Source organism: Camelus dromedarius, chromosome 9 (genome assembly GCF_036321535.1).
Source record: "Camelus dromedarius isolate mCamDro1 chromosome 9, mCamDro1.pat, whole genome shotgun sequence".
Taxonomy (NCBI): Eukaryota; Metazoa; Chordata; class Mammalia; order Artiodactyla; family Camelidae; genus Camelus; species Camelus dromedarius.
This window is the reverse complement of record NC_087444.1, coordinates 19,166,552-19,192,569: the sequence shown is the minus strand read 5'-3', so window position 1 is coordinate 19,192,569 and position 26,018 is coordinate 19,166,552. Positions and strand designations below refer to the sequence as shown.

Here is a 26,018-nt window from a genome sequence, read left to right as displayed (position 1 = left end):
ATGCAGCAGCCGGGCCGACCTGCCAGGCTTGGTCTATGGCTGAGGGATGGTGACCATGCAGGTGGTTGTGACAGTCTGGACCCTCAGAAAAAGGGAGACCAAAGAAGGAAGGGGAAGTTGATGGCAAAGTGGCAAAAATCAGGAATTTAAAGGTGACCGTCAACCCGATGGCTTTGGCAACTCCCAGGAGAAGGTTGTGGCATTTGGCTTTGATTACTGCTACTGGTCAGTCAACCCAGAGGACCCCCAGTATGCATCTCAGGATGTGTCTTTTACAGGTAGCTGTCCAGTCTCCACAGCACCACTTATTGAGGAGACCATCTTTTCTCCATTGTATATTGTTGCCTCCTTTGTCGTGGATTGCTTGGCATGAGTGCTTGGATTTATTTCTGGGCTTTTTGTCCTGTTCCATTGATACGTGTGTCTGCTTTGTGCCCCTACCATGCTGTTTTGATTGCTCTGGCTTTGTGGTGTGGTCTGGGGTTGGGGAGTGTGATTCCCCCAGCTCCGTTCTTCCTTTTCAAGATCGTTTTGGCTCTTCAGGGTTTTCTGTGTTAAAGATATTTATTAAACCATTGTTAGTGGGGATAAAATAGTAGAAATAAGTGATTGTCCGTTTATAGGGGAATGGTTGACTTAATTCTGGTGCATTTACACCATGGAATATATTGTACATGACTTAGAATTTCTATGAGACAGTGTTAACTGTGAAAAGCAAGATGTATGATAACATCCCATTTTTAAAAGAAATAACGGAAAACCCATAAATCTGTGAGTGTGTGTGCATTTATGATTATGACTGTGGGAAGAACAAGAAATGATGCCAGTTGTTAATACATTACCTGCAGGTAGGGGTTAATGTATGACGAGGGGAAAGAGGGGTGGCAAATAAAAAGGAAATAAAGCAAAGCATTCCCTGCGGGGTTGGAGGGTGGGGTAGAGAATTACATTGGCTGCTAGCAGCCAAAAACTCTGACTAATCAGTGGATAAAACAAATTTATTTTTCTTAAGTATTAAGAAGTCTGGAGGTGAGCAGCCCAGAGCTGACCTAGTAGCTTCAGGGTACCATCAGGGAACCTCGCCCTTTCTTTTTGCTCAGGCATTCTTCACACTTGGCTTTTGTCCTGCCTGTCACTTGTGTTACAACAATGGTTGATTTGCACTCACCCTACCCAGATATTTTCTTATTCCAGGCAGGAAGAAGAAGGGCAAAATGCAGAACATATGCCAGCTGACTGGACCTCTCTCTCTCTTTTTTTTTTTTCCTGAGGGGGAGACAATTAGATTTATCTATTTATTACTGGGGGTACTGGGGATTGAACCCAGGACCTCGTGCATGCTAAGCATGTGTTCTACCACTGAGCTATACCATTCCCCCGAGTTGGCCTCTTTTAAAAGAGCTTTTCCAGCAATTCTGCTTCTGTCCCATTGGCCAGACTCTTACATGGTCACTCTCACTATGAAGAAGTCTAGCAAGTATAATTTTTTTTGGCTGAGTGTACTAGTTAACTTTTGTTAACCTTGTTAACATTAGCTAACTTTTGTTAATAAGGAAAAAGGAAAAATGATTTTTTGAGGAGACAACTAGGATATCTGTCACAAATGGAATGAGAAAATTGGAGGGTAACATAAAGATAGGAATCATTGGAGGAGAAGCAGATTTGGGGAGAAAAATATTTGGTTTGGATATAAAAATTTGTAGATATCATTGAAAAATCCAGGTGGAAATGTCACAAAAAAAGAGTTTGAAAGGAACAAAAAATATTTCGGTTCAGGAACACCTTTGTAATGTGTTCCAATATTGTTGATTGAAAGGAGAGGATGGCCGTAAAGCTAAGCAGCAAAATATTCTGTTTTTGCCAAGAAGGAAGCTTGTTTCGATTTTCAGTAGGAAATAGTTAAAAAGATTATTCAGTCCATGCCCATAATTCTGCCCCAAATCTGAAGTTCCAAACTGATGCTGCTATCTTTAATATAAGCTACTAAATTCTGCTGAGTCTTGCAAAGTACTGTCTTTACCTGACAGTAATTATCACATCCAGGCACACCTTGGCTATACCTTGGCTATACCTTGGCTATATCTTGGCTATGTCACACACAGCACATACCTTGGATATATCACATATGGGCATACCTTGGAGATACACCTTGCAGGTTTGGTTCCAGACAACCACCAGAAAGCAAGTATGGCAATAAAGCAAGTTACACAACTTTTTGGTTTCCCAGTGCATATGAAAGTTGTGTTTACATTATCCTGTAGTCTATTAAGTGTACAAGAGCATTATGTCTAAAAAAACAATATACATACCTTAGTTTAAAAACACTTTATTGCTAAAAGATGCTAAACCACTGTCTGAGCCTTTAGTGAGTCATAATCTTTTTGCTGGTGGAGGGTCTTGCCTCGATGTTGTTGGCTGCTGACTGATCAGCTTGGTGGTTGCTGAAGGCTGGGGGTGGTTGTGGTGATTTCTTAAAACAAGCCAACAATAAAGTTTGCTGCATCAATTAATTCTTTCTTTCATGAACAATTTCTCTGTAGCATGCACTGATGTTTGATAGCATTTTATCCATAGTAGAGCTTCTTTCAAAATTGGAGTCAATCCTCTCAACCCCTGCCACTGATTTATCAATGAATTTTATGTAATATTCTAAATCCTTTGCTGTCATTTCAACATCCTTCACAGCATCTTCACCAGAGGTAGATTCCATCTCAAGAAACCCCTTTCTTTGCTCATCTATAAGAAGCAACTCCTCACTCATTCAAGTTTTATCATAAGATTGCAGCAATTCAGTCCCATCTTCAGGCTCCATTTATAGTTCTAGTTAGTTAGCAATTTCCATCATATCTGTAGTTGCTTCCTCCAATGAAGTCTTGGACCCCTCAAAGTCATCAATGAGAGTTGGAATCAACTTCTTCTAAACTCCTGTTAATGTTGATATTTTGACCTCTTCCCAGGAATCATGCATGTTCTTAATGGCATCTAGAATGGTGAATTCTTTCTGCAAGATTTTCAGTTTACTTTGCCCAGATCCATCAGAGGAATCACTATGGCAGCAATAGCCTTGCAAAATATATTTTTTAAATAGTAAGACTTGACAGTCAAAATTACTCCTTGATCCATGGGCTGAAGAATGGATGTTGTGCTAGCAGGCATGAAAACAAGAGAAATCTTGTTGTACATCTCCATTACAGCTCTTGGGTGAGCAGGAGCATTGTTAGTCGGGCACTAATATTTTGAAAAGAGTCTTTTTTTTCCTGACTCTTCTTTTCACTTGATTACTTCGAGGCCATTGTAAGGTTATTGACTGGCTTAAATTCAATATAGTTGGTTACAGGGAATAAGGAGGCCTGAGGAGAGGGGGAAAGGCAGGGAACAGCCAGTCAGTGGAGCAGTCAGAACACATAATTCAACATCACTTGTTGAATAAGTTCATTGTCTTCTGTGGGCACAGTCTGTGGTGTCCCAAAGCAGTTACAATAGCAACATCAAAGATCACTGATCACAGATCACCATAACAAATATAATAATGATGAAAATTTTTGAAATATTGCAAGAATTACCAAAATGTGACACAAAGACACAAAGTGAGCAAATGCTGTTGGGAAAATGGTGCCAGCAGACTTACTCAATGCAGGTTGCCACAAATTTTCAATTTGTAAAAAACACGATGCCTGTAGAGTGTAATAAAGTGAAGCACAATAAAACATGGTCTTCCTGTACTTAGCCATAACCAGGACTCTCTGTTGTTATGGAAGGAGCATGAAATTTTGGTCCAGAGAGTGTTGGCTTTGCATTAATGAGCAGAATGTCTTTGGGCAAGACACTCTTCTTAGAGCCCCAGTTTTTTCATTTGGGAAGCAAGGGTAATGTACTCCTTGCCTTATAGAATTATAAGTAGGATCAAATAGATAATGTTTGGAAAGTGCTTAACATACTATCAAATGTTATACATAAGAAAGATATTCTTTTTATAACAGTATGCAGAGTGAGGGTACCTGAGCAGTCAAGACAGCAGTTGTGTTTCTATAAGATTTGAAGTAAATTTACGACTTAAGTGATTAAATAAATTCTGTCTGGTGAATTTCTGCTAAGTCAGGGATATTTCTTATGAAAATGTGTGTGTGTGTGTGTGTGTGTGTGTGTGTGTGTGTGTGTGTGTTTGTGTGTGTTGAGAGCCTGATGACTGTACCAGCATATTCACCAACCACAGGACTGTTCTCATGACTAAAATCCTGAGGACCCTGACTTTCCACAAGCCTGGAGGACTTTATTATATTTCATTAGGGTGGAAAATTATCATCAGTGTTCAAGTCATACAAGAAAATTACACTTGAAGAGAATCCAACCCACGGAGAGAATTAGAGTATTGAAATGCAATTCCTGGCCTAGCACAGATATCTTGTCTAAAGTCCCAGGGTAAACACTGAAGGCTTCACCTGTTTTTCACTGTCAATGCCTGAAGCTATAAATAGGTCTAAAGCTCATCTCACTTCTTTTAGCAGTGAAGGGTCAAATTACAGGGGCAAAGCAAAATAATAAAATGAATGTCAGTGTATTTTATACTGTCAGTCAGTCATCCCCACAGTCTCCTGTCTCTTCCTTTCTACTGTGCTACCCTAGAATCAAGGATTCCAGCACAATGCCTCTGTTGAAACTTCCAGGTAGGTGTGCAAAAGTGTTTGAAGAGTTCAATTCTTTTAATATGCAATCATTCCTGTAAGTATCATGTCAGCTCTGGGAATCCTTTATTTAGGGTTCATAATAGTTTTAATTAATACATTTCAGGAAGAGACAAGACAAGGTTTCCAGGGTTTTTTTGTTTGTTTTTAGTTTTAGGAGGAAGGTAATCTTCTAAAACTTTATCATGTGGTGCATCCTTGAAGATCCCAGTAGAAAAATGTGTGAGGTATTTAATACCTACTCTGCTAGTCAAAATTAAATCTGTGCTGCCACACTTCTGAGAAGGGTCCTATGTAATTTCTTAAGCTATATTCTTAGCTGAAAATCATGAGCATAATGGAATATTAACCCAATCTATGTATTCTGATGGTTCACAATCCAGGTTTGTACACAGAGTAATTTCTAAAATAATGTGATAAGTCTTTTTTACTATAAAAGTAACACATGTTTCATGTGAGATAAAAAGAGAGAAATTTCACTGAAAAATAAAAGTAATAAACACTCATTTAGAGAAACTGGGAAATTTAGGAAAGTAATAAAAAAAAACAAACCCTACAGTTTCGTCATCCAAAGATAACACTTTTAACATGTTAGTGTTTTTCTTTCAAACTATTTTCTTTGCAAATTTAAAGAATTAAAAAAAAACAGTTATGATTATATTATACATGTCACTTTATCTTCTGTCTTTATTTATTTATTTTTTTGCTTAACATTATAACTTAATTATTACCATGGTACTTCCAAGACATCATTTTGAATGGCTGTATAATATTCCAATTTTCTTTACCAATCCCTTAGATTCTTTTTTTTTTAAAGTATAAGTAGGCTCAACAGTAATATTCACACCTAAAGCTTTTTCCATATTTCAGGATTATCTCAATAGACTAGATTTTTAGAAATGGCTGTTTAGTAGATGTTGCTCCATTGTTTACCAAGTGAGCTGTCTTAGTTTACCTGCTACCAGCATTGTGTGAGAATTTCCATCACTCCTTGATCAGGTTTTTTAAAAATCACATTTTACAAACAGTACCTCTTTAAGATTATAAACTTAAATGTAAAGAGATGAATTAGAAAGAAAAAGAAAAAGAAGAGATGTACAATGACTATTCCCAGGATTTTCTAATGGCAGCAAATTGTAGAAAAATGGAAGAATGAGCTATAATAACACATTCCACCACACTCCTTCCTTGTACCAATCTACGTATTTCTATTCCAAAGCACTGATTAAAGCCACTATGATTTCTGAAAGTTGTTCATATATTTTACCTTGTTCTATTTTACTTCATACAGCTGAAGAAAAACGTGAGTATTTTGGACTATTTTTTCCTGCCATTTGCCACAGTATCCATTTTAAAAAGATATTATTCTTTAATTCAGAAACATGGGTATTTTTCAGCAGTGTTTATTAAATGATAGCACTGAAAGCCAACAAAAATTTATAATGACTATAGATCTCCCATAGCATAGCAAATGAACTCTTGTATTTTCCTGACTCCAAAAGAGAAAGTCAGCTTTTTAAAGAGAACCTCATGGGGCATTCATTTGAAATTGAATAATCTTCTCCTTTGGACGTTAGCCAAGGGGCTCTATTGAGTCTTGCCTTAGTAAACCCTCAACTCCAATGCAAAAAATTTCATCATGAATTTTTGATAAAATAAAACCCCGTTTTTGATAAAATTGTAACTTTTTATGTATGTTTCCTTCCATCTCAAATCAGGGTCCTTTCACTGACTGGTAGTAACCAAAGTGCCCCTGAGCTCCTCTAGAGATGAGATGCGGCAGATGAGAGGCCTACAACCTGTCTTTCCTACACATTAAGAAAACACTGCTGAGAAATAAGCATGCTTTTCTGGATCTGTTGGATGAAGAAGCAAGCATGATATTCCTCTTCTCAAGAGCCTTGCCCTTCCTGTGTTAATAATAATCACCCCCAACTTCTGGATAGTACTGTGAAGTTTTTTTGTTTTTATTTTAAATTTATTTTTGTTTTTATTTCGGAGGGGTGTAATTAGGTTTATTTATTTTATTTTTGTTTTAGAGAAGGTAGTGGGAATTGAACCCAGGACCTTGTGCATGCTAAGCATGGGCTCTACCACTTGAGCTATACCCTCCCTCCAGTACTGTGAAGTTTTTAAAGTCTTTCTTGCCTAATCTTTATAACCATTCTCTGAAGTTGACATTATTATTATTAACATCCCCCTGTTATGATGATGGACACTGAGGTTTCTAGTGACTGTATGGTTTGCCCAAGGCCACCCTGCTGTCACAGACGCTTCTCAGTCCTAGTCCAGTGTTCTTTATGCTTCACCACTCTACTTCTTTCTGTTCTCTTGTCTATTCTCCGTCTAAATATGGATGTCCTAATCTCAAGACATTGCCGCTCAGATGTTCCACTATCTCAAGCATGCTCAAAAAAAAAAAAAAAAAAAAGAACTCAACAATTATCGATATAAAGCCAAAGGAATCATCTGTCCTTTACTCCATGAATTCAGGTTGTCACCAAATTTTATCTACTCAACTTTTGATATATTGGTTTCACTTTTTCCTTGCCCTCATCGCCACTACTCCTTGAAGTATTTCGAAAGGCAGAGCTCTTGAATTCAGAATCAAACTTCAGCTGTGGTTACATGAAGTCAGAACAACCGGTTGATTCAGTGGAATAAAATATCAACCATATAATTTTTGGTCATAATGTAAACTACTTCTTGAGAGCAGAGTTTTCAACTGTCTATAGTGGTTTAGGGAGATATAACCTTAGTGAAAATAATAATGTTTAAATTATGAAACAAATAGATATGTGCAGTCCCAGATGATGACTGCTTGTTTTAGAAGAGCCAGATCTCAAGCAAGTAGGATTTGGTTCCTGGAACTCTATTTCCAGACTATCCTTCCTGAGGCCTTTAACAGCATTGCTACAGACCCATCATGACAAGCCAGCTGCATCATCACCTTCATCCTCCTCCTCCTCCTTATCATCATAACCAACTGGCCTATTTCCATTTGCTCTTTATGGTGCATGAAGCCTCTGTTAACTTCTGCTTGTCATTCATCCTGGGGGTGCATGTGCTTTCTTATGGTGTTCAGGGAGAAATGACACTATTTCTAGGGAGCAGTCGGCGGCAGGGCGGGGAGGCATTCTCAGGCCATCAGATAGATGTACCTACTTCATGTTTTGTTTGTTCCTTCGTGGATCATGGTGCTTGCCAAAAAACTAGGCATAGCATCCAAAAATGCTTTTTAGTTTCAGGAAGTGCTTGAGTCCAGTGAGACAAATAGATGCATGAAGTTCAGCCAACACAGTGGGCTTCTCTGTTACTCTGCTGTGATGAGCCAGGTTTAAAAACTGGCTGACCTGACTGTTAGTGTTGATGAAGTTAGGAGTCAATTACTATCATTTCCAATGTCTGCTTCAGCCATATGGTTTAAAATTTCCAATGTATCATTTACTATCATTTCCAACATATGTTAAATCATAGCATTTATCATTTCTTTAATAGCCCAATGCTAACCCCAAATACCAAATATCTGTCTGATCAGTGCTACCAAATTATATCATTCAATTTAATCTGGTGTTTTATTTACCTTTAAAAATTGCTTTAAAAAAGCATTTCCACATACATTATCTCACTGGATGTCACAATAGCATAGTGAATGAGGTTTGGTGGGTAATAGTATTCCCACTTTATAGATAAGGAAATTGAAACAGAGGAAGGTGAAGGAGTTAGTAAGTACAGAACAGTACGTGAACACATTATACTTACACTTATAATTGAGAATGTGCTGTTTTGGAGATCTGTATAGACATTGATGGGGGCAGGAGTGGGGAAACCTCTTTCTGCATGCAGTTTGCTTTTTCATCATGTGAAGAATGTTTCTGTCTTCTACTGTTGCTCGAAATATCTAGCTGTTTGCCATTCTCATTATTTGCTTACCTGCTCCTTTCTGGAAATACCAAGAGATTTTTAGAAGTATTAGAGGCAAAGACTATTCAGATGGAAATAATTGGGTATCTGGAAAATACAATGAAACTTAATAGAAAGGCAGATACTTGATGGCCATCACCACTCTATATGATAAAATTGGTTCTCTTATATCCTGAGGGTCTTGACGTTGTTCATTACCAAGCTCAAAGTAACCCCTCCACCTGTTTTAATAATGGGAAAATTAAGGCATGTAAAAATGAGATTGGCTTTCCAAGGGTCATTCATTCTGGAAGGCCACATGTCTGCGAGAAATGAGACGCCCAACACTAGGCAGTAAATTTTAGTGATCCCTTTCCCTACCCGCCAGCATGTCACCAAGTTGTCAGGATTTGAAAAAAACGAGGTTGTGATGTGTGACAGAAACACAATATCCGTCTTATGAAGAAGAAAGGCCCTTACGTACACATTTATTTCTCAGAACTACTTAGATCGCTGGCTCTCTTTAGGAAGAAAAATGCCAAGGACCAATAACCTTATCCACATCTTTAAAACCATCAGAAAAACTCCACCAACCTAATGCGAAGGACCGTGCTGCATGATTACAATGAAATCATACTTAGCCCTGCCAGAAACAAGTGATCTTATGTTAAGTGCTGGTCCTACAAGAGCCCAATCCCATCTTTAGGATCCTCCTAAATGTGCTGTAAGAATCTGACCTGTGTTTCTAAGAATGGATTTCCAAACTACCCACACAGAAACCCACTGAAGACAGAGCAGGCATTAAGCTCTCTCATGCTTTTGGGATGCTGGCCAGAGAGCAGGGGAGCCACGTACCCAGGACAGTCCTTAGCATCATGCCTTACACATAGCAGACACTCTCGGATGACTTCCGAGAAAGTGCTTCAATAATAATACGTGAAACCCTCTTTTAGAGATTGATGCTGAAATGCGTAGCTTTGCTGAAAAGGTGTTTGCCTCTGAAGTCAAAGATGAGGGAGGCCGTCATGAGATTTCCCCGTTTGACGTGGATGAGATCTGTCCAATTTTTCATCATGAGATGCAAGCACACATGCTCCATTTGGAGGCTCAGTCCACCTCCACAGAAGGCAGGAGGTAAGTGGCGGAAGGGGCACGCTTAGTACACTGGGACACAAGGAAGGGAAATTTGTTTGAATGATGGTTCAACTTAGGGGAAAAACTTTGCCAGAGTTAAAAATCCCACCAGCCCCCCAAACACTCACACTGTGTACTCTAAGAAAGAAGGAAACAGTGGCCTTCCTACCTTCATCCGCATCTCCCTTTAGCTGAAGCCTCCCCATCCACCCAAGCAGGAGGCATGATCTACCACGTGATGGTTCCAAACCAAAGTGGGCTGATGGCTGCCCTGCACACACTCAGTCTCCACACTACAGGTTTGGAAACCAGAGCCTCGTCTTCGGACTCTGTCTTTAACCAGCCTTAGCGTGTGCTCCCTGATATGAATCCTGTCCTCTAGCCAGTCTGACCTCCTCCAGGCCTCGGGGATACCATCCTCCATTTCTGCCCTCATGCCCTGTCCATCCTATGCCTATGATGCACAATTCCCTCTTTCCCTGAACAGATCCCCCTCCACAGTCTGTTTATTTTCCCTTATTTGAGCTACTCTAGTACTCATTCACCACCTGTCACTACGTGCCATAGTTTAGTCCTCAGACCTATTACAGACCACTTACTTGGAACGCCCTCCCCACGGGCCTCCCCTCCCATCACCAGCTTCATGGGGAAAAGATCATTCTGCTGTCCTTCTTTTGGCTTTATATCTTTAAGGAAAGACCAACAATCAACATTCTTTGGCATCCCCCATATGACCTAATATAGGGCTTGGGTCAAAGTAGAAACTTAATGAATACTTGTTGATTTGAGGACATAATATAGATGAAACAACTTATGAGTTCCAGGTACTGTGCTAAGCATTTTATATGCATTACATCTCACAGAAATCCTATATGGTAGACGTTATTACACCATTTTTTTCAGATAGAGAGACAGAAGCTCACAGAAATTAAGGAACATGCACTAAATGACACCGGTAGTAACTGACATCCCCTGTGCTTACTGCGGTGCCCAGGCTGCCTGTTCTGTTAGGAGTGGACCTCCTGGGAAGAACAGTGTCACGCTGAAAGTCTGCTAGTATGTTCCCTAAGTCCACTTTTCCAAGGTCTACAGGGAAGAAGGGAACACTACAGCATGATACCTCCTCCCATTTGGTTGGATCCTGTTTCTGACACTCAGCCCACATTTGATGTTTGTCCTGAAAATGAAATTTTATAGTGAAACATCAACTTATCACAATGAAACTCCCAGTGAAGATAAAGTTAAATCTCTTTATCTTTCCATTTCAAACCCAGAAAAAAGCGTTTCTTTGGACGGAAGACTGTTAGTTTGTCTGTTCCACAAAGTGAAACAACTTCCACCCAGTTGTCCCGCATTGATGAATACATTTCTTCGTCTCCCACCTACCAGACCGTGCCTGATTTTCAGCGAGTGCAGATCACTGGCGATTATGCCTCTGGGGTGAGTTGCTCCTTGCCCCTCACATGTAGCTGCTGGGAAGATACTCAGCTTGATTGTTTCAGCTTCTTCTCCTCCTCCCTGTCCTTTTGAGGAAGCTGCTAACTCACCTGCCCTTTGTTGTACTTCATTATTGCATTTCAATACCAATATGCTTTGACTTATATTTCTGTTTTGCTTTTATCACCCTACATAATTTCTCCTCCTTTGTCTCATTTGCTTGCACATAAGAATGTGCAGTAGAATGTGGTGTATGTGTTACAGAATACAGTGGACAGGTTTTGGCAGAACCGGAGAGAGTAAGCAGGTGGACTAGCCTCACTGAGGGCATCGTAGAGCAGGATCAGGGAGGCACAGGGGGACACAGGGAGGGGGCTCTTGGTGAAAGATGGACCCAGAGAAGACCTAGAATAGAGAGAAGGGCTGTAGGTAATGTAAACCAATTGGAGAAAACAGATCAGGAGAAAGAGAGGGAGAAGAGAAGAATGGAGAGGCCAGAGAAAAGATGAGAGGTTAGAACATTCAAATGGGCTACTGTTTTCCCACCCACTGTCCTCTCCAATTTCACTGCAGATGCTTTCACAGTAGATTACTGCTTGGAACAGACTCTAGGATGACATACAGATAGTAAACTCATGTTGCAAACAACTTGACCTGCTTGTCTTATCCAGAACAGTTGGTCAATTAATAAATCTCTGACACATGGACTTGCAAAATCAGCATCATATTGTTGAAACTGCTGTTTAGCCATCAGTCTATGCTCCAAATATAGTTTTTACGACCAGTCCTAAGCCCCCTTCTCATGTAACCAACCCACTTAAGGTCAGTCCTAAGATATTTAAAACTGACAGAGTAGCCGGGGGAGGGTATAGCTCAGTGGTAGAGCACATGCTTAGCATGCACAAAGTCCTGAGTTCAATCCCCAGTACCTCCATTTAAAAAAAATTAAATAAGTAAATAAACCTAATTACTTCCCCCCACCAAAAGAAAAGTGACAGAGCAGTGAAATGAGCATTTGTTCATTTCATTTTCTGTGTGATAACAGTGCTCTACAAATGGCAGGGGGGTTAAATACTAAATAACTGAAATGAAATGTTTAATAACAACATAAAAAACAAATTTTGGAGAAGTCCAGAGTTCAAAAAAATCCCGCAAGTGTTAGGAGACAAACTTGATACCTATGTGCTTGGTGGAAATGAAAACAGGAATAAAAAGAAAGAAGATGAGAGGAAAGACAAAGTTCACAGACGTCAGGGAGTAGCTTCTCCTCCTATGAAGGCTGGAGGGTACCTGAAAACTTGGCCTGGAGTCTTTGAAGAACCAAGTATGTTGCCACATCTGTTGACTGAATGTGGCCGAGCTGCTGAATAACATTCCACCTGGTTGCAGTCTGTACCCGAATCAATCCCGAATCAATGAACCCCTTGTAACTGAACAGAGAGGTAAAGGGGGAATTATCCCTGATAAACAACTGATTCAATTTAATCAGTCCTTACTGAGCACCTACTCTGTGCCAGGCATAGTGTGCTGAGTGCTGAGCACATGAAGGTGAATAAGATCCAGCTCTTGTCCTGGAGGAGCTGATAGACGGGTGGCCCATTAGGTGGAAAAGGCACAAGCAAGCCGTTGGACGCAGGCCCTCAGACTAGTGCCTGTGCCAGACTCTCTTGGCCAAGACCAGCAGGTCTTTAAAAAGAGTCCAGCTGATTAGGATCGATATCTGGAACTCCAGCCACTGGGAACAAGCTTACATTGGTCCCAGAAGGTCTTTGGACTCCAATGATGAGCATTCAGTGATTTCAAGCGACAACTGCCTGGGCATGCCAGGCCCAGCCAGGATGCCGGGATGGGACAAGGGAAATGGACCAGTTTAGAAAATTTCCAGCAATTCTAAGAAAATTTTACTCTAGAACCTCTCTGATTTTAGTCACAGATAAAGTTCTCATCAAAACCATCCCAAAGAATGGCTTCTCGACAGCTACAGAGGGCAGTGCATGACTGAAAGGGCTTCAGGGATGTGTGACAGCTTATTCGTCCCCCAGTGTTTCCCTCACTGACCAGCAGGTGGTTTGACTTCTCAAATCAGAGCAGCATTGTCTTTCAGTTGAGATACTGTCTTCAGAAGCCCATACTTAAAATATCCTTGTGTTACCTGGAAGCAATATTTTCCATGTTACAATGGGTTCTCTTAATCGTATTTATTAGACAATCACTGCTATCTAGCAAAAACCAAAAACAAACACAGGACTGTAAGGAAAGACTTGTAGGACAGATTCATTTTGGCAGAAATAGAAGACAGAAAAACTCCAGGACTTGCTCCTGGGAGGAGACCCAGGGCCCGTGTCAAGTGGGAAGCCCCTCTGTGGGTTGGGGAGACTCAGCAGGGGCTGCGACGCCCAGAAGAGCTGGGAGGTGCCCAGACAAGCTTTACCTCCTTCTCGAATTTTTGTAGGAACAACTCTGAAACTCGAATTTTCTTGACAGGTTACAGTAGAAGACTTTGAAATGGTCTGCAAAGGTCTTTACCGGGCATTGTGCATACGGGAGAAGTATATGCAGAAGTCGTTTCAGAGGTTTCCTAAAACCCCTTCCAAGTACTTGAGGAACATTGAGGGAGTGGCTTGGGTGGCAAACGAGAGCTTCTATCCGGGTAAGTCATTTTTGTTTATAATATCTGGAATATAGCTTTAGGTTCAACTACTAATTATTAAGTGTGCCCCATGATTATAAGTAACCCAGTTTTATAATATCATGGTCATCTTTGGCTTCATTCTCTCTCCTGCCCACGTGTCCTTTCGCTGGGTTCAGCCTGTACAATATCTCTCAGAACCTCCTCTCTTCACCATTCCCCAAATCCTAATTTAGGCCTATATTTCTCCTCATCCAGATTATTACAATAGCTTCCTAACTACTCTGTTAAATTCTAACCTCACTCCCTTTCGGTTCATCCTCACTTTGGTGCCAGTTATTATAACATGGAGCTGAGCACCTCCTTCTCCCGACAAATCCTTCAACTGCTCCCCAATTACCTACAAAATTAAGTGCAATCTGTAGCCTGTCATTCAAGGCCTACCACCATCTGGCCTCCTAATTATGATTTATTTATCTACTATGTGTTTATTTTTGGACTTGTACACTCTTTCTGTTTTTAAACTGAGCTCCTTTACCTTTGAACTCTTTTTTTCTGATTGGAAGTGTATCCTGTTCTGCATTTGGCTCAGCACATTCCTGTCCCTGTACTGTTGCCATGCCGTTCCCTGTGCCATACTGCCCTTCCCTTCACTTTTTCACTGTATGCGCAGATGTCCAGGTCCAATCTCACCCTTCAAGGCGCAGCCCAAACATTATCATTTCCTGCCTTCCACGGACCTCCAGATAAAAGTAAACTACATGTTTTGACTTTCCAAAGCACTTTACTTATGTATCTCACTTTTTACTTTGCTTGTATAAAGTTAAGTACATATTTAAAAAGAATCAGATTTTAATAATTTCACAGATTACTATTGTGTTATTGTATCATAATTCATATAACCAATTCCTATTTTTAGGCATTTATATTTCTGACTTATAAAAATTTATTTCCAACAAGGCTACAGTGAGCATCTTTATGTAAACATCTTTGTGCAGTTTCTTTATATCTTTGGGATTATACTTCTAGGATTGAAATTTCAGGGAAGGCAAATATTTAAGGTCTCTGAAAGACCTAATTGTTATGTTGTTGAAGATTTCCAGTTCTAAAACTTCCTCTATTTCCTTTTAATATTAAAATCATATTAAACATGTATTCAGTTTGATAACTTATAAAATTGGTTTGTTTATCTTCTATAATGTTGACATTTAGGGTGTTTGTCCTGCCTTTGTTCCTTCTAAATTATACTTTATCTCTCTAGTATATTTAAGAATAGGGACTCAAAAGCTGTTATTTGACATAGCAATATATTGTTTCACTCTTTTCCTTTACCTCTCAGTTTTGGATGAAAATGTGTGCAAACTCTCTTTCTATATTATTTTTCTCACTCTGGCTGTTGTAGTCATCATTTGCAAACAGGAGATTTTTCTGATGCCTTGGGCACATACTTGTTGAAAATAAAAGGAGGGCTTAAAAAACTGTGACTGGGTGGAATTTGTTCTTGGCCTTCTGAGATTGAAATTGTAAGCAGTGGAAAGAAAGGGACCTTTGTCTACATTATCCCTTCTTCAATCCTTTCGCAAAAATTGTGTGTGCTTTAGAAGGTAGGGAAAGATAATTACAATAGGAATTACAATTCTTACAATAGGAATTTATTTTATATTCCCATTTATATTAAAACCACTCTAGGTGGAGCACAGAGGATGTTAGGGCAGTGAGACTATTCTGTATGATATCATGATGGTGGGTACATGTCATTATATACTTGTCAAAACTCATAGAATGCACACCACCAAGAGTGAACCCCAATAGAAACTATGGACTTTGGATGATAATGATGTGTCTATGTAGGTTCATTAGTTGTAACAAATGTACCACTCTGGTTTGAGATGTTGATGGCGGGAAGGCTGTGCACGTGTGTGTATAGACGCATAGAGAATTCTGCACTTGGTGCTCAATTTTGCTCTGAACCTAAAACTGCTTTAAAAAAAAATTGTCTGTTAAAAAAATAACTTCTAGATGGGGAGAGGAATACCTCCATGGTAGAACGCATGCTTAGCATGCATGAGGTCCTGGGTTCAATCCCCAGTACCTCCGTTAAAAAACAAACAAACAAAACAAAACAAAACAAAAAAACCACTATAAATTAAGACTAATAGAGAAGGTTGGTTTACTTCTTAACTGTAGTTTTACTTTTTTTTCTATGCAATTACCTCATAAGTTAATATAAGGCTCCAAACAGGAAGTCTTTGATAACCAAATTTATTAAATAATTAAAATTATTTGTAAGTAGTATAGCAATTAGATAAAGAGCACTTCTAAAGAACTTGAAAATCATTCTTATCCTATATGAAATATTATAGTTATTTTATGCTACCAGTTTGGTCACCTTTGAAAAACTGTAAAAATAAACTTCAGCTTAGCTCTGGATAGTTACAACTTACATTGTACAGAATTCCAAACAAACGAGATCTTACAGTGTTTAATTTTGGTTATTTTTATGTGATCATTCATCGTATGTGCTGATATATTACTGTGTGTGTCGTCGAAAAAGTCTTTACCCCTCCCGTGAAGAAGGGAGAAGACCCCTTCCGAACAGATAACCTCCTGGAAAACCTGGGTTATCACCTCAAAATGAAGGACGGTGTGGTTTACGTCTACCCGAATGAAGAAGCCGCCAGCAAAGATGAGCCTAAGCCGCTTCCTTACCCAAATCTGGACACCTTCTTAGATGATATGAATTTTTTACTTGCTTTAATTGCCCAAGGACCTGTGTAAGTGTTAAGACCTACACTACTGCTGCTATTACTACTCCTAATAAGTGTTTAAATAAGTGTTTATTAAGTGCTTGCTGTGTTCAAACACCCTGTTAAACGCTTCATGTACATTATTTCTTTGACTCCTTATAATCGTATATGGGGTGGGTATTTTTATAATTCCAGATTTATAAGCTGAGACTTTGTCAAGTTAAAGAAAGTCACGCAAGTGGCTAAGCCAGGATTCAAGCCCAAATCTGCCAACTCCAAAGCCAGGGTCCGTAACCTTGAGTGGCACTGCCTTCCCAAACCCTCCCTCATTATTGTGTCCAACTTTGATGAAGAGATTAAGCCCTTGCAGCCCAATATTTTTCAAATTAAATTAACTGCAGAGGAAGCCAAAACGTTTGTTCATTTTGAAACACATAATTGTTTCCTGATGGTTTTGTAATTGTGACTGTTTTCCTTAAATGTCTGGAATTTTTTTAGAATGTGATTTAATTTTTCACAGTAAGACCTATACCCACCGGCGCCTGAAGTTCCTCTCCTCCAAGTTCCAGGTCCATCAGATGCTCAACGAGATGGACGAGTTGAAGGAGCTGAAGAACAACCCCCACCGGGATTTTTACAACTGCAGGAAGGTAAACATAGTCTCTGCTCGGAGGTCATTCCCGGACAAAAACGTTAACCCAGTGATTTCTTGAGAGGACAAGAAAAGTACTGTTTTTCCGATTAATGTAAGACTTCTGCAGGTTCAGTGCAATTTTAGTGAAAGCAGATAGATTATGTCTAAAAGATTAGAATGCCATTTCTACTGTTTTCCACATAGAAAGGTATATCTCATTCTTGACCTAAAATTATAGTTATCATGAACGACAAAAATAGCAAAAACAAATTAAACCGTAAAAACCACTGTTCTAGGATTTGGAAGATCTTCATTCTTGTCCCTTTTCTTCTACTTCCTGCCTCTAAGAAATTGGGGGAAGTGATTAAATATTTCTGAGTTTCAGTTTCCTCATTTGTAAAACTGGGGAAATGATCTGCTCAGTCTAGCTCACAAGAGGATTGTGAATATCAAACGAGCTAATGGTTGTGGAAAACTATTCAACTAGAAACACTTTCAAGATGTGTTCTGACCATTTAAGTGACTGCAAGGAAGTGGGAGCAGAGATTCAGGACCAAATCCTGGCTTAGCCACTTGTATAACCTTGGGCAAACTAATTAATCTATCAGAACTTCCTCTTAGAAAATTATAATTCTAAGAACATCTAACTCGTAAGTACCATTGCTGTGCCATGCCTTCATCATTTCGATCCTTTCTCCCTTTGGGGCAGAAATCTGTGGTAGCTGCTTCACTTCAGTTGCGTCTCAGGAGTGGAGAATTGTCCCCCCAAATTTTGTGTGGATTAAATGTAGGAAGTAAACTGGATGTATAGATATCCAAGAGACACAGGCATATTATTGCATCCAGCCTAAACTTTCACATCTGGCAAGAGTACAAAAAAGTGCTGTGGGTTCTTTTCTGCTGGGCCACCTCCCCCAGCTGTCAGGTCACACCCTGTCATTTATTCCTTTCTCCCATCACAGTGGGATTTGCAGGCACTGTAGCCTCTAACAGAGCAGCATAACTAAGGCTGATTGCTGGTTTCTCTCTTTCTGAATGTACACACAGGTGGACACCCACATCCATGCAGCTGCTTGCATGAACCAGAAACACCTGCTGCGCTTTATTAAGAAATCTTACCAAATTGATGCTGACAGAGTGGTCTGCAGTACCAAGGAGAAAAAGCTGACCCTAAAGGAACTTTTTGCTAAATTAAAAATGCATCCCTATGACCTGACTGTGGATTCTCTGGATGTTCATGCTGTAGGTTGAAAAGATAATGTCAGTTTTATCTGATACTCAGAACCCCACATGTCTTTCTCCTACAAACTCTCCCTTCGCAGAGCCCTCTTAACCATGTTGGTAAGCACCATGCCGACTCAAAGCACCCACAGACAATTTGGGGAGTTCTTTCATTGTCACTGGTGCTGGGTTCCATTCTTGGAACCCAACCCCTTCCCCTGCTACCAGGCCCCCATTCCTCAAGGCCATTCCCTGACTCTCTGTGTCCAAGCAGCTCTGATAATTATAGACTTGTGATCCTGTTTCCTGATGCAGGGACGTCAGACTTTCCAGCGTTTTGATAAGTTCAACGACAAATACAATCCTGTAGGAGCAAGTGAGCTACGGGATCTCTACCTGAAGACAGACAATTACATTAATGGGGAATATTTTGCCACTATCATCAAGGTGAGGAGGAACCAACCAGATCTATGGTACCTGGCCTGGTTCTTAAGGAAGGGGAGGAAGAGAGGGAAGAAAGGAAGGAAGGACAGAAGGGGAGGGGAGGGGAGGGAAATAGGAAAGTGCTATCCTTGGAGTCAAGAGCCACACAGATGAATATGATCATTTCTTCTGAAACATCCACTGTAATAATTTAAAAAGACCTTGATTCCTAGGATAGAGAAGCTAACAGTATGGATTTGGGATTAAGGACCAGGCTCTTTCAGGCTTTGGGAACTGGAAGTTCAGGAAGAGTCAAGATCAGAATCCACCCTCATCTTCAGGGTGCATCAGGAAGCAGGAATGATATGTGGGGTTGGGAGGTGTGTGTTTGGGAGACAGGGGACATGTGGAAAGCGGAGTTTCTTTTGCAGTAGTGCCTTGGGATCTCATCATGCTTAGTCTGCCTTTTTTCCTCTGTAGACTCCACTCTATCCTATCAGTCTTTTCTCTCAACTAGATTCCCCTCACCTCTCAATCTAACTGTGATGGTTTTCCTCTGCCTTCCTTTCACATTTCCTCCGTTCTTCTTAGTACCCCTCTCCTCTCCCTAGACCCCACAGGTTTAGACCCCTGAGGGACCTGTGGGAATTCCTGGCTTTGGACTCCTCTCTTGGCTTTGCAGGAGGTAGGTGCAGACTTGGTGGACGCCAAGTACCAGCATGCTGAGCCCCGCCTGTCAATCTACGGCCGCAGTCCTGATGAGTGGAGCAAACTCTCCACCTGGTTCGTCCAAAACCGCATCCACTGCCCCAACATGACGTGGATGATCCAGGTCCCCAGGATCTAGTATGTACCAGCCCATTGGAAACCCTAAAGCCTGCCTTCATCCCACCTGCCTCACCTCCTCCACACAAACAAGGAACATGCAGCACATCTGTACAGAAATAAGTTTTGTTAAACAGTGCTCAGTCCTGGGTGCCTGGTTTTGTCCACTCTCGGTTCAGCACTCCCGATCAGAGATAGGAGTTAGGAAGGTCACTTCAGTTTAGTTTCCTAACCAGGTTTTTTGGTTTTGTTTTTTAAAACAGGACTTTATGCAGATCACAAAATAACTTATTGGGAATGATTAAAACTTAGCTAGGATAAGAACTTTTTATTATATACTTAAGTATACATTTTATTATTTGTACCTCTTAATCCTGCACCCCTATATTGCCCCTCCCTCCTTTCCTCTCCCCACTGATAACTACTACTTTGTTCTCTGTATCTGTGAGTTTGCTTCTTTCTTGTTATATTCACTAGTTTGTTGTACTTTTTAGATTCCACATATAAGTGATATCATACAGTATTTCTCTGACTTATTTCACCTAGCATAATGCCCTTCAAGTCCCTCCGTATTGCTGCAAATGGCAAAATTTCATTCTTTTTATGACTGAGTACTATTCCATTGTGTGTCTATAAACACACACACACACACACACACACACACACACAATCACATCTTTATCCATTCATCTGTTGATGGACACCTAGGTTGCTTCCATATCCTGGCAATTGTAAATAATTTTATTATACATTTTATTATACATTTTCTTTCTCCTGGTCTTCCTCTCTGGGTCCAGTTCATTCTTTCCCAAGCACATCTGTACTGAGGTGTAGCTTTCTTGTATCAGAACCTCTACCACTGTCTGCCGATTGTCTCATCTACAAGTGCGCAAGTTCTCCATAATCAACAAGTATTTATCAATGGTATTATCATCTGCTAATTACCCATTGCCCTCAGGGATGTTCATATCATTGATCTTTTATCTAACTTAAGTGTTTATAAATTGTCTGGCCGCCTGCCTCTGTGTTCTGTGTGCCCTGTGACAATGCAAGAGTTTTATCCTGTGTCTAGTCAAAAAAGTAACTTTTTGATTGGGGTAAAACTTCTGTCTAATATCATGAAGGCAGAGAGGCAGTACAGTGTGGTGTTTAGGAGCATGGGCCTTGGAACTGGACTGACTATGCTTGAATCCTGTCTCTACCACTTACTAGCTGTGTGACCTTAGGCAAGTTACATGACCTCTCTGTGCCTTAGTTTCATCGTCTTTAAAAATGAGGTCATAACCACATCTAATTTATTGAGTTGCTATGAAGATTAAATCAGCTAATATTTCTGGCCACTTAGAAGAGTGGATGGCATATATTGAGTGCTGTGTAAGAGTTTATTAGATTGTCCCTGGCTACAGAGGTGTTCAGAGGTGTTCTTGATAACTGTTTCATGCTCACCATCTTGTGTACCACACACATACAAGTCATTGGACCTTTTATGACACAATTCCTCTACTCCTCATTCTCTATCTGGACTTAGCTGTGAAGGCTAAGTTTTCTTACCACAGAGGGTTTATAGAAGAGCTGGAGGCATGGGATTCAGCAAGAAATTTCTACCTGTTATGCCAAACCCAAGCTGAACTCCTTTTTAAGGGTAACCAAGAAGAGGGTACCAGAGTGGACCTAGGATAGACATGCTAGGATTTTTCCTGCATATGGTATTTGGTCCTCTGCTTCCCTCAGAAGCAGTCAGTCCAAAAATCTTTTCCCCCAAAATCCTCTTCATTCTTGCTTCTAGTGATGTGTTCCGATCTAAGAACTTCCTTCCACACTTTGGAAAGATGCTGGAGAATGTTTTCATGCCAGTGTTTGAGGCTACCATCAACCCCAAGGCTCACCCAGACCTCAGTGTCTTCCTCAAGCATGTAAGCATGACCCGGAGGCCTTCCTATGGCCACACATGAACCAGCCCTCCTACCTAGCCATGGTTAATTCTCTATGCTTATCTCTGACATCTGGTCCTTGCCTTTGGCAGCTGAAAGTTTGTTTGAGGGGTGGGACCCTGCGCTCAGACTGAACCCATCACGCAGCTCACTCTCCTTGACAGATTACTGGCTTCGACAGTGTGGATGATGAATCCAAACACAGTGGCCACATGTTCTCTTCCAAGAGCCCCAAGCCCCAGGAGTGGACAATGGAGAAGAATCCATCTTACACTTACTATACCTACTACATGTATGTGAACATCATGGTGCTCAATAGCCTGAGAAAGTAAGTAGACGGGAACTGGAGCTCGAAGGAGAATCTCTGTGACACACCTCTGTCCTCCCACATCGGTATCCTAGGTGGTCCAGGGCCTGCACTGCATTGCTGGAATGCTTCCAAGTGCCCAGAGCAGAAACTTCCTTCCCTTGATTTTTTGTTCGGTTTCTCTATTTTGGGGCAGGAATGGACATTTTGGAAACTTCAGTACTTTCACGGTTCCTTTTCTTTGGAAGTTTAGGAATTTACACTTATCACTATGCAATTTAGTATAAAGTTCCATACATTTTACCCTTCTTGATATATCTGGATAAGGAATAAATAGAGGAATATTATAATGAGATTTTCTGGAAACAGTTCCCCACTAAAGTGTGAGTAGGAGAAACGATGATAGAGTGATATTGGTAAATTTCAGGTGGAAACTGAGGATGTTTCTGTTCAGGTAATCAAATCTTAACCTTCCTCCATACCCTCATATCCTCTATTGCCTCCTTTTAAAAAGTCTGTGCTTAGGAAGAATTAAGGTTATGATTTGGAATTGCCAGTTTTGTTGAATCCTTTGGATGCCCCATTCTCTTTCAAAGTGTTAATTTTTTTCTGCCGGATTTTCTTGTAAGTCACTCTATGCCCAGAGTTGTTGCCAGGACCTAGTCGGTCACCTGTGATTCCTACAGTAGTTCCATCTCCCTAGGGAACGAGGCATGAATACATTTCTGTTCCGACCTCACTGTGGGGAAGCTGGAGCTCTCACCCATCTCATGACAGCATTCATGACAGCAGATAACATCTCTCATGGCCTGAATTTAAAAAAGGTGAGTTGGAGGCTCTCTCTTCAATATTAACTTTTATATAGGAGTTACAGTAATAGAATTTTTTCCCTTATCATTCTGTTACAAGTCATTATCAACACTGGAATCAAATTAAAGTAGAGTGAAAAAGATTTTTGAGATTATTTAGTACAGTTCATTTTACAGAGGCCCTGAGAAGTAAAGGGACTTGCTCGAGATGGCCTAGCTAGTTGGTGATGAGTTCACGCAGATCCCCTGACTTCCATTTTAGAGCTCTGACAAGGGATAATTCAGAGGTGGCTGGGCTTACCTTAAATAGGTTTTTGCCAGATTTCTTGTTATAGCACGTTCTAAAATTCCTCTTGTGAGAGTCACAACTTTCTTGTAGGAAAAAAAATGTTTCAAGGTGAGGCCTTCTGCCTGAGACAGACCATCTAACTTAGACAATTAAAGCTCCAACAATTAGGTGTGACTCAATGCTTCTGAAAATTGATCCCAAATAAATTTAATCTAAACAGTATTTACATTTTAAAACTATTCTTCTTTACAAGGGGGTTTAAAGAATACGTGGTAATTTTGTTGAAAGCTAAAACTTGAGGCAGACCATAGGGTTTTAACATTTCTAGTTTGTATCCCTTTTTCAACATTTTAAGATTTTTTTTCACTTTTCCTTTTCAGAGTCCTGTGTTACAGTACTTGTTTTTCTTAGCCCAGATTCCCATCGCTATGTCTCCATTGAGCAACAACAGCTTATTTCTAGAATATGCCAAAAATCCTTTTCTAGATTTCCTCCAGAAAGGTCTGATGATCTCACTGTCTACAGATGATCCGATGCAATTCCATTTTACCAAGGTACACATATGGAATTTTGAGCAATACAAGTACTCTTTGCTGAACTGTTATTTACTACCCAGAATTTTAAAGTCAAATCAAAGTATTTCACTATTCTTTTTGTGCAGGATGTGTATTTAATGCATTCCTTTTTCTTCCTTGTTTTTTTTTTTTTTTTACCTCATTGAAATAAATAACCCAAGGAGCCCCTGATGGAAGAATACGCCATTGCTGCACAAGTCTTCAAACTGAGCACCTGTGATATGTGTGAAGTGGCAAGGAACAGTGTTCTGCAGTGTGGAATTTCTCATGAGGTAGACTGTCCTTGGCTGGTTGTCCTTCTGAGTACAGAACTGATAACCTGAATATTGAAAAATTAGTTGGGGAAACACAAGTTGAAAAATTGTTTCACAAATCATATATAGTTACTATGGACAGGGACTAGAAAGAATTATTCCCTCTGGCCATGCCTTTTGGGCAAGGGGAATAAAACACACTTGGCTTCTCAGCAGACCATGCACATTGAGGCACTGGATGAGTGCTTTAATGGTTCATTGTTTTCCTTTTGCCTGCAGCTAACATAAGGAAGGAATCTTTGTGGGGGATGTAATTGTTTTCTATATCAGAGTAAAAAGAGAACAATCATTCTGTTTCCTTTTCTCTTGTAGGAGAAAGCAAGGTTTCTGGGCACCAATTACCGTGAGGAAGGACCTATTGGAAATGATATCCGAAAGACAAATGTAGCCCAAATCCGCATGGCCTATCGCTATGAAACCTGGTGTTATGAACTTAATTTAATTGCTGAAGGCATTAAATCAGGAGAATAAAACAAATAAACCAAATAATAATATGGGTGAGATTTTCATTGTAGAGTGTGAGTAATAATAGTTACCAGTTAATGATTCCATACTATAAGCCAAAGATTGCATTAGATATTATTCTACTGACATTATTTAATTCTTTGCCCAGCTTTTTAGATATTATTATCTCCATTTTGAAGGGAAGATGAGTAAACTGAGGTTAGTGACGTTAATAACCTGTACAAGGATTCACCTAGTGAGTGGTAGCATTGGAGATGTGGCATTGTCTGACTCCAGCATTTCCATGGTTTTCAGGCAAAAGAGTTATTAAGGCAGGGCAAAAATACAAGCAAATTTGTTATAGGGAGAATGTAGGCTTTTGGTTTATAGAATGAAACTTATTAAAGGCACTTAGACCATTGAAAAGTCTTTTTGACAGGATACAACTGAAGAGTGGCTTTCTTAGACAAAAATGGAACAGGTGTACCCCAATATAGAAAATCCGTACTTACGAGTTAATATACATACAGAGAATTTATCTTACAAAAAGATTCTTAGCTTGAAAGGATATAACTGACAATAAGTTATAGTCAGCTGTAGTGGTACGTTTTAAATGATTTCACTTACCAAAATAAAATACACATGTAACTTTTTAGAAACATGCAAGTTACTCAAGGTCTCAATGTCAGATGGAATTCCAAGTAGTCAGATTATACCTCTCTACACCTACAGTTGTGGTGCCACCTAGTGGTTGGGCTGATACTTCATTCAACTTATTGGGTAAACAATTACTGATAAACATCTAGTGTCAGGTACTATTCTAGACAGCAAAGGTATAAAGTATCAGATTTTATTCCTACTCTCTAGTTGTTCACAACATGAAGTTACAGCACGAGTGGAAATTTTTTCACAAATGTGAAAAAAGAATTTTGTGAAACATCACAGAAAGTAATGACATTTCAAATAGGAAAAAAAAAAAAAAAAAAAAAAAAGCAAATACCTGCATGCTTCCACATTCTCTACAGATAGCCTTAAGCATAGGTGCGATCCCAACTGCATGTCTGTACTAGTGTAAGAATCCTCTCCCTGGTTTCTGAAGTTGATGCTCTGTTTGCTGAGTATTTATAAGTCCCTTAGAGAACCTGATTTTATTTTTCCTTGGCCTCTTTGTCATCAAAATAATACAAATTGCCAAATTAAACTTTCTATTCTCAAATTTAAAAAAGCATTTTAACTACCAGTATGTATATCTCCATCTTCCCATGAGAGGGCAGTAGAATACATACATGTTAATCCATTTATTACATTCAGAGAACTCAAGATTTGGTTTCAAATTTGGTAGTTGAAATTCAGTCTGCTCATTTTGGCAAATAATCTTCCTGAATACAAAGGTTGAACTTTGAAATAAATTTGAACTTTTAACTAAATTTCAAAGCCACGCCATTCTAGCCCAAAATTTTACCTTAGGCAACTGTTTGGGAAGTTTTCTAAATATATAAGGGTTTTTGTTTTGGTTAGGTTTGGTTTTTGGTGGTGAGAGGAGGAGTCCATAAAGATCACTGTTCAAAATTCAGTCAAAGAGTATTCACACTTAATTCCTCATTGAGACATGATTAAAAATATGTCATGTCATTCCTTTTTTTCTCCCATCATAGAAGGTAATTCCTGTTTTATTGTCCACAGCTCATGGTTTCACAATGGCTTGGGGTATGCA

At 39.8% G+C, this 26,018-nt stretch overlaps 1 protein-coding gene across 1 annotated transcript; it reads left to right on the top strand.

Annotated features, from left to right (window-relative positions):
• The first annotated feature begins 4,506 nt into the window (after positions 1–4,506).
• On the top strand, positions 4,507–24,352 carry AMPD1 (adenosine monophosphate deaminase 1). Its single transcript, XM_010980717.3, has 16 exons — positions 4,507–4,664; positions 5,974–5,985; positions 9,539–9,719; positions 10,994–11,159; positions 13,641–13,806; positions 16,340–16,559; positions 17,053–17,182; positions 18,214–18,408; positions 18,703–18,834; positions 19,493–19,656; positions 21,422–21,548; positions 21,731–21,894; positions 22,577–22,697; positions 23,352–23,525; positions 23,708–23,818; positions 24,173–24,352. The coding sequence occupies exons 1-16, from the start codon at positions 4,544–4,546 to the stop codon at positions 24,329–24,331; spliced, it is 2,343 nt and encodes a 780-aa protein (XP_010979019.2). The 5' UTR covers positions 4,507–4,543; the 3' UTR covers positions 24,332–24,352.
• The last annotated feature ends 1,666 nt before the right edge of the window (positions 24,353–26,018 follow it).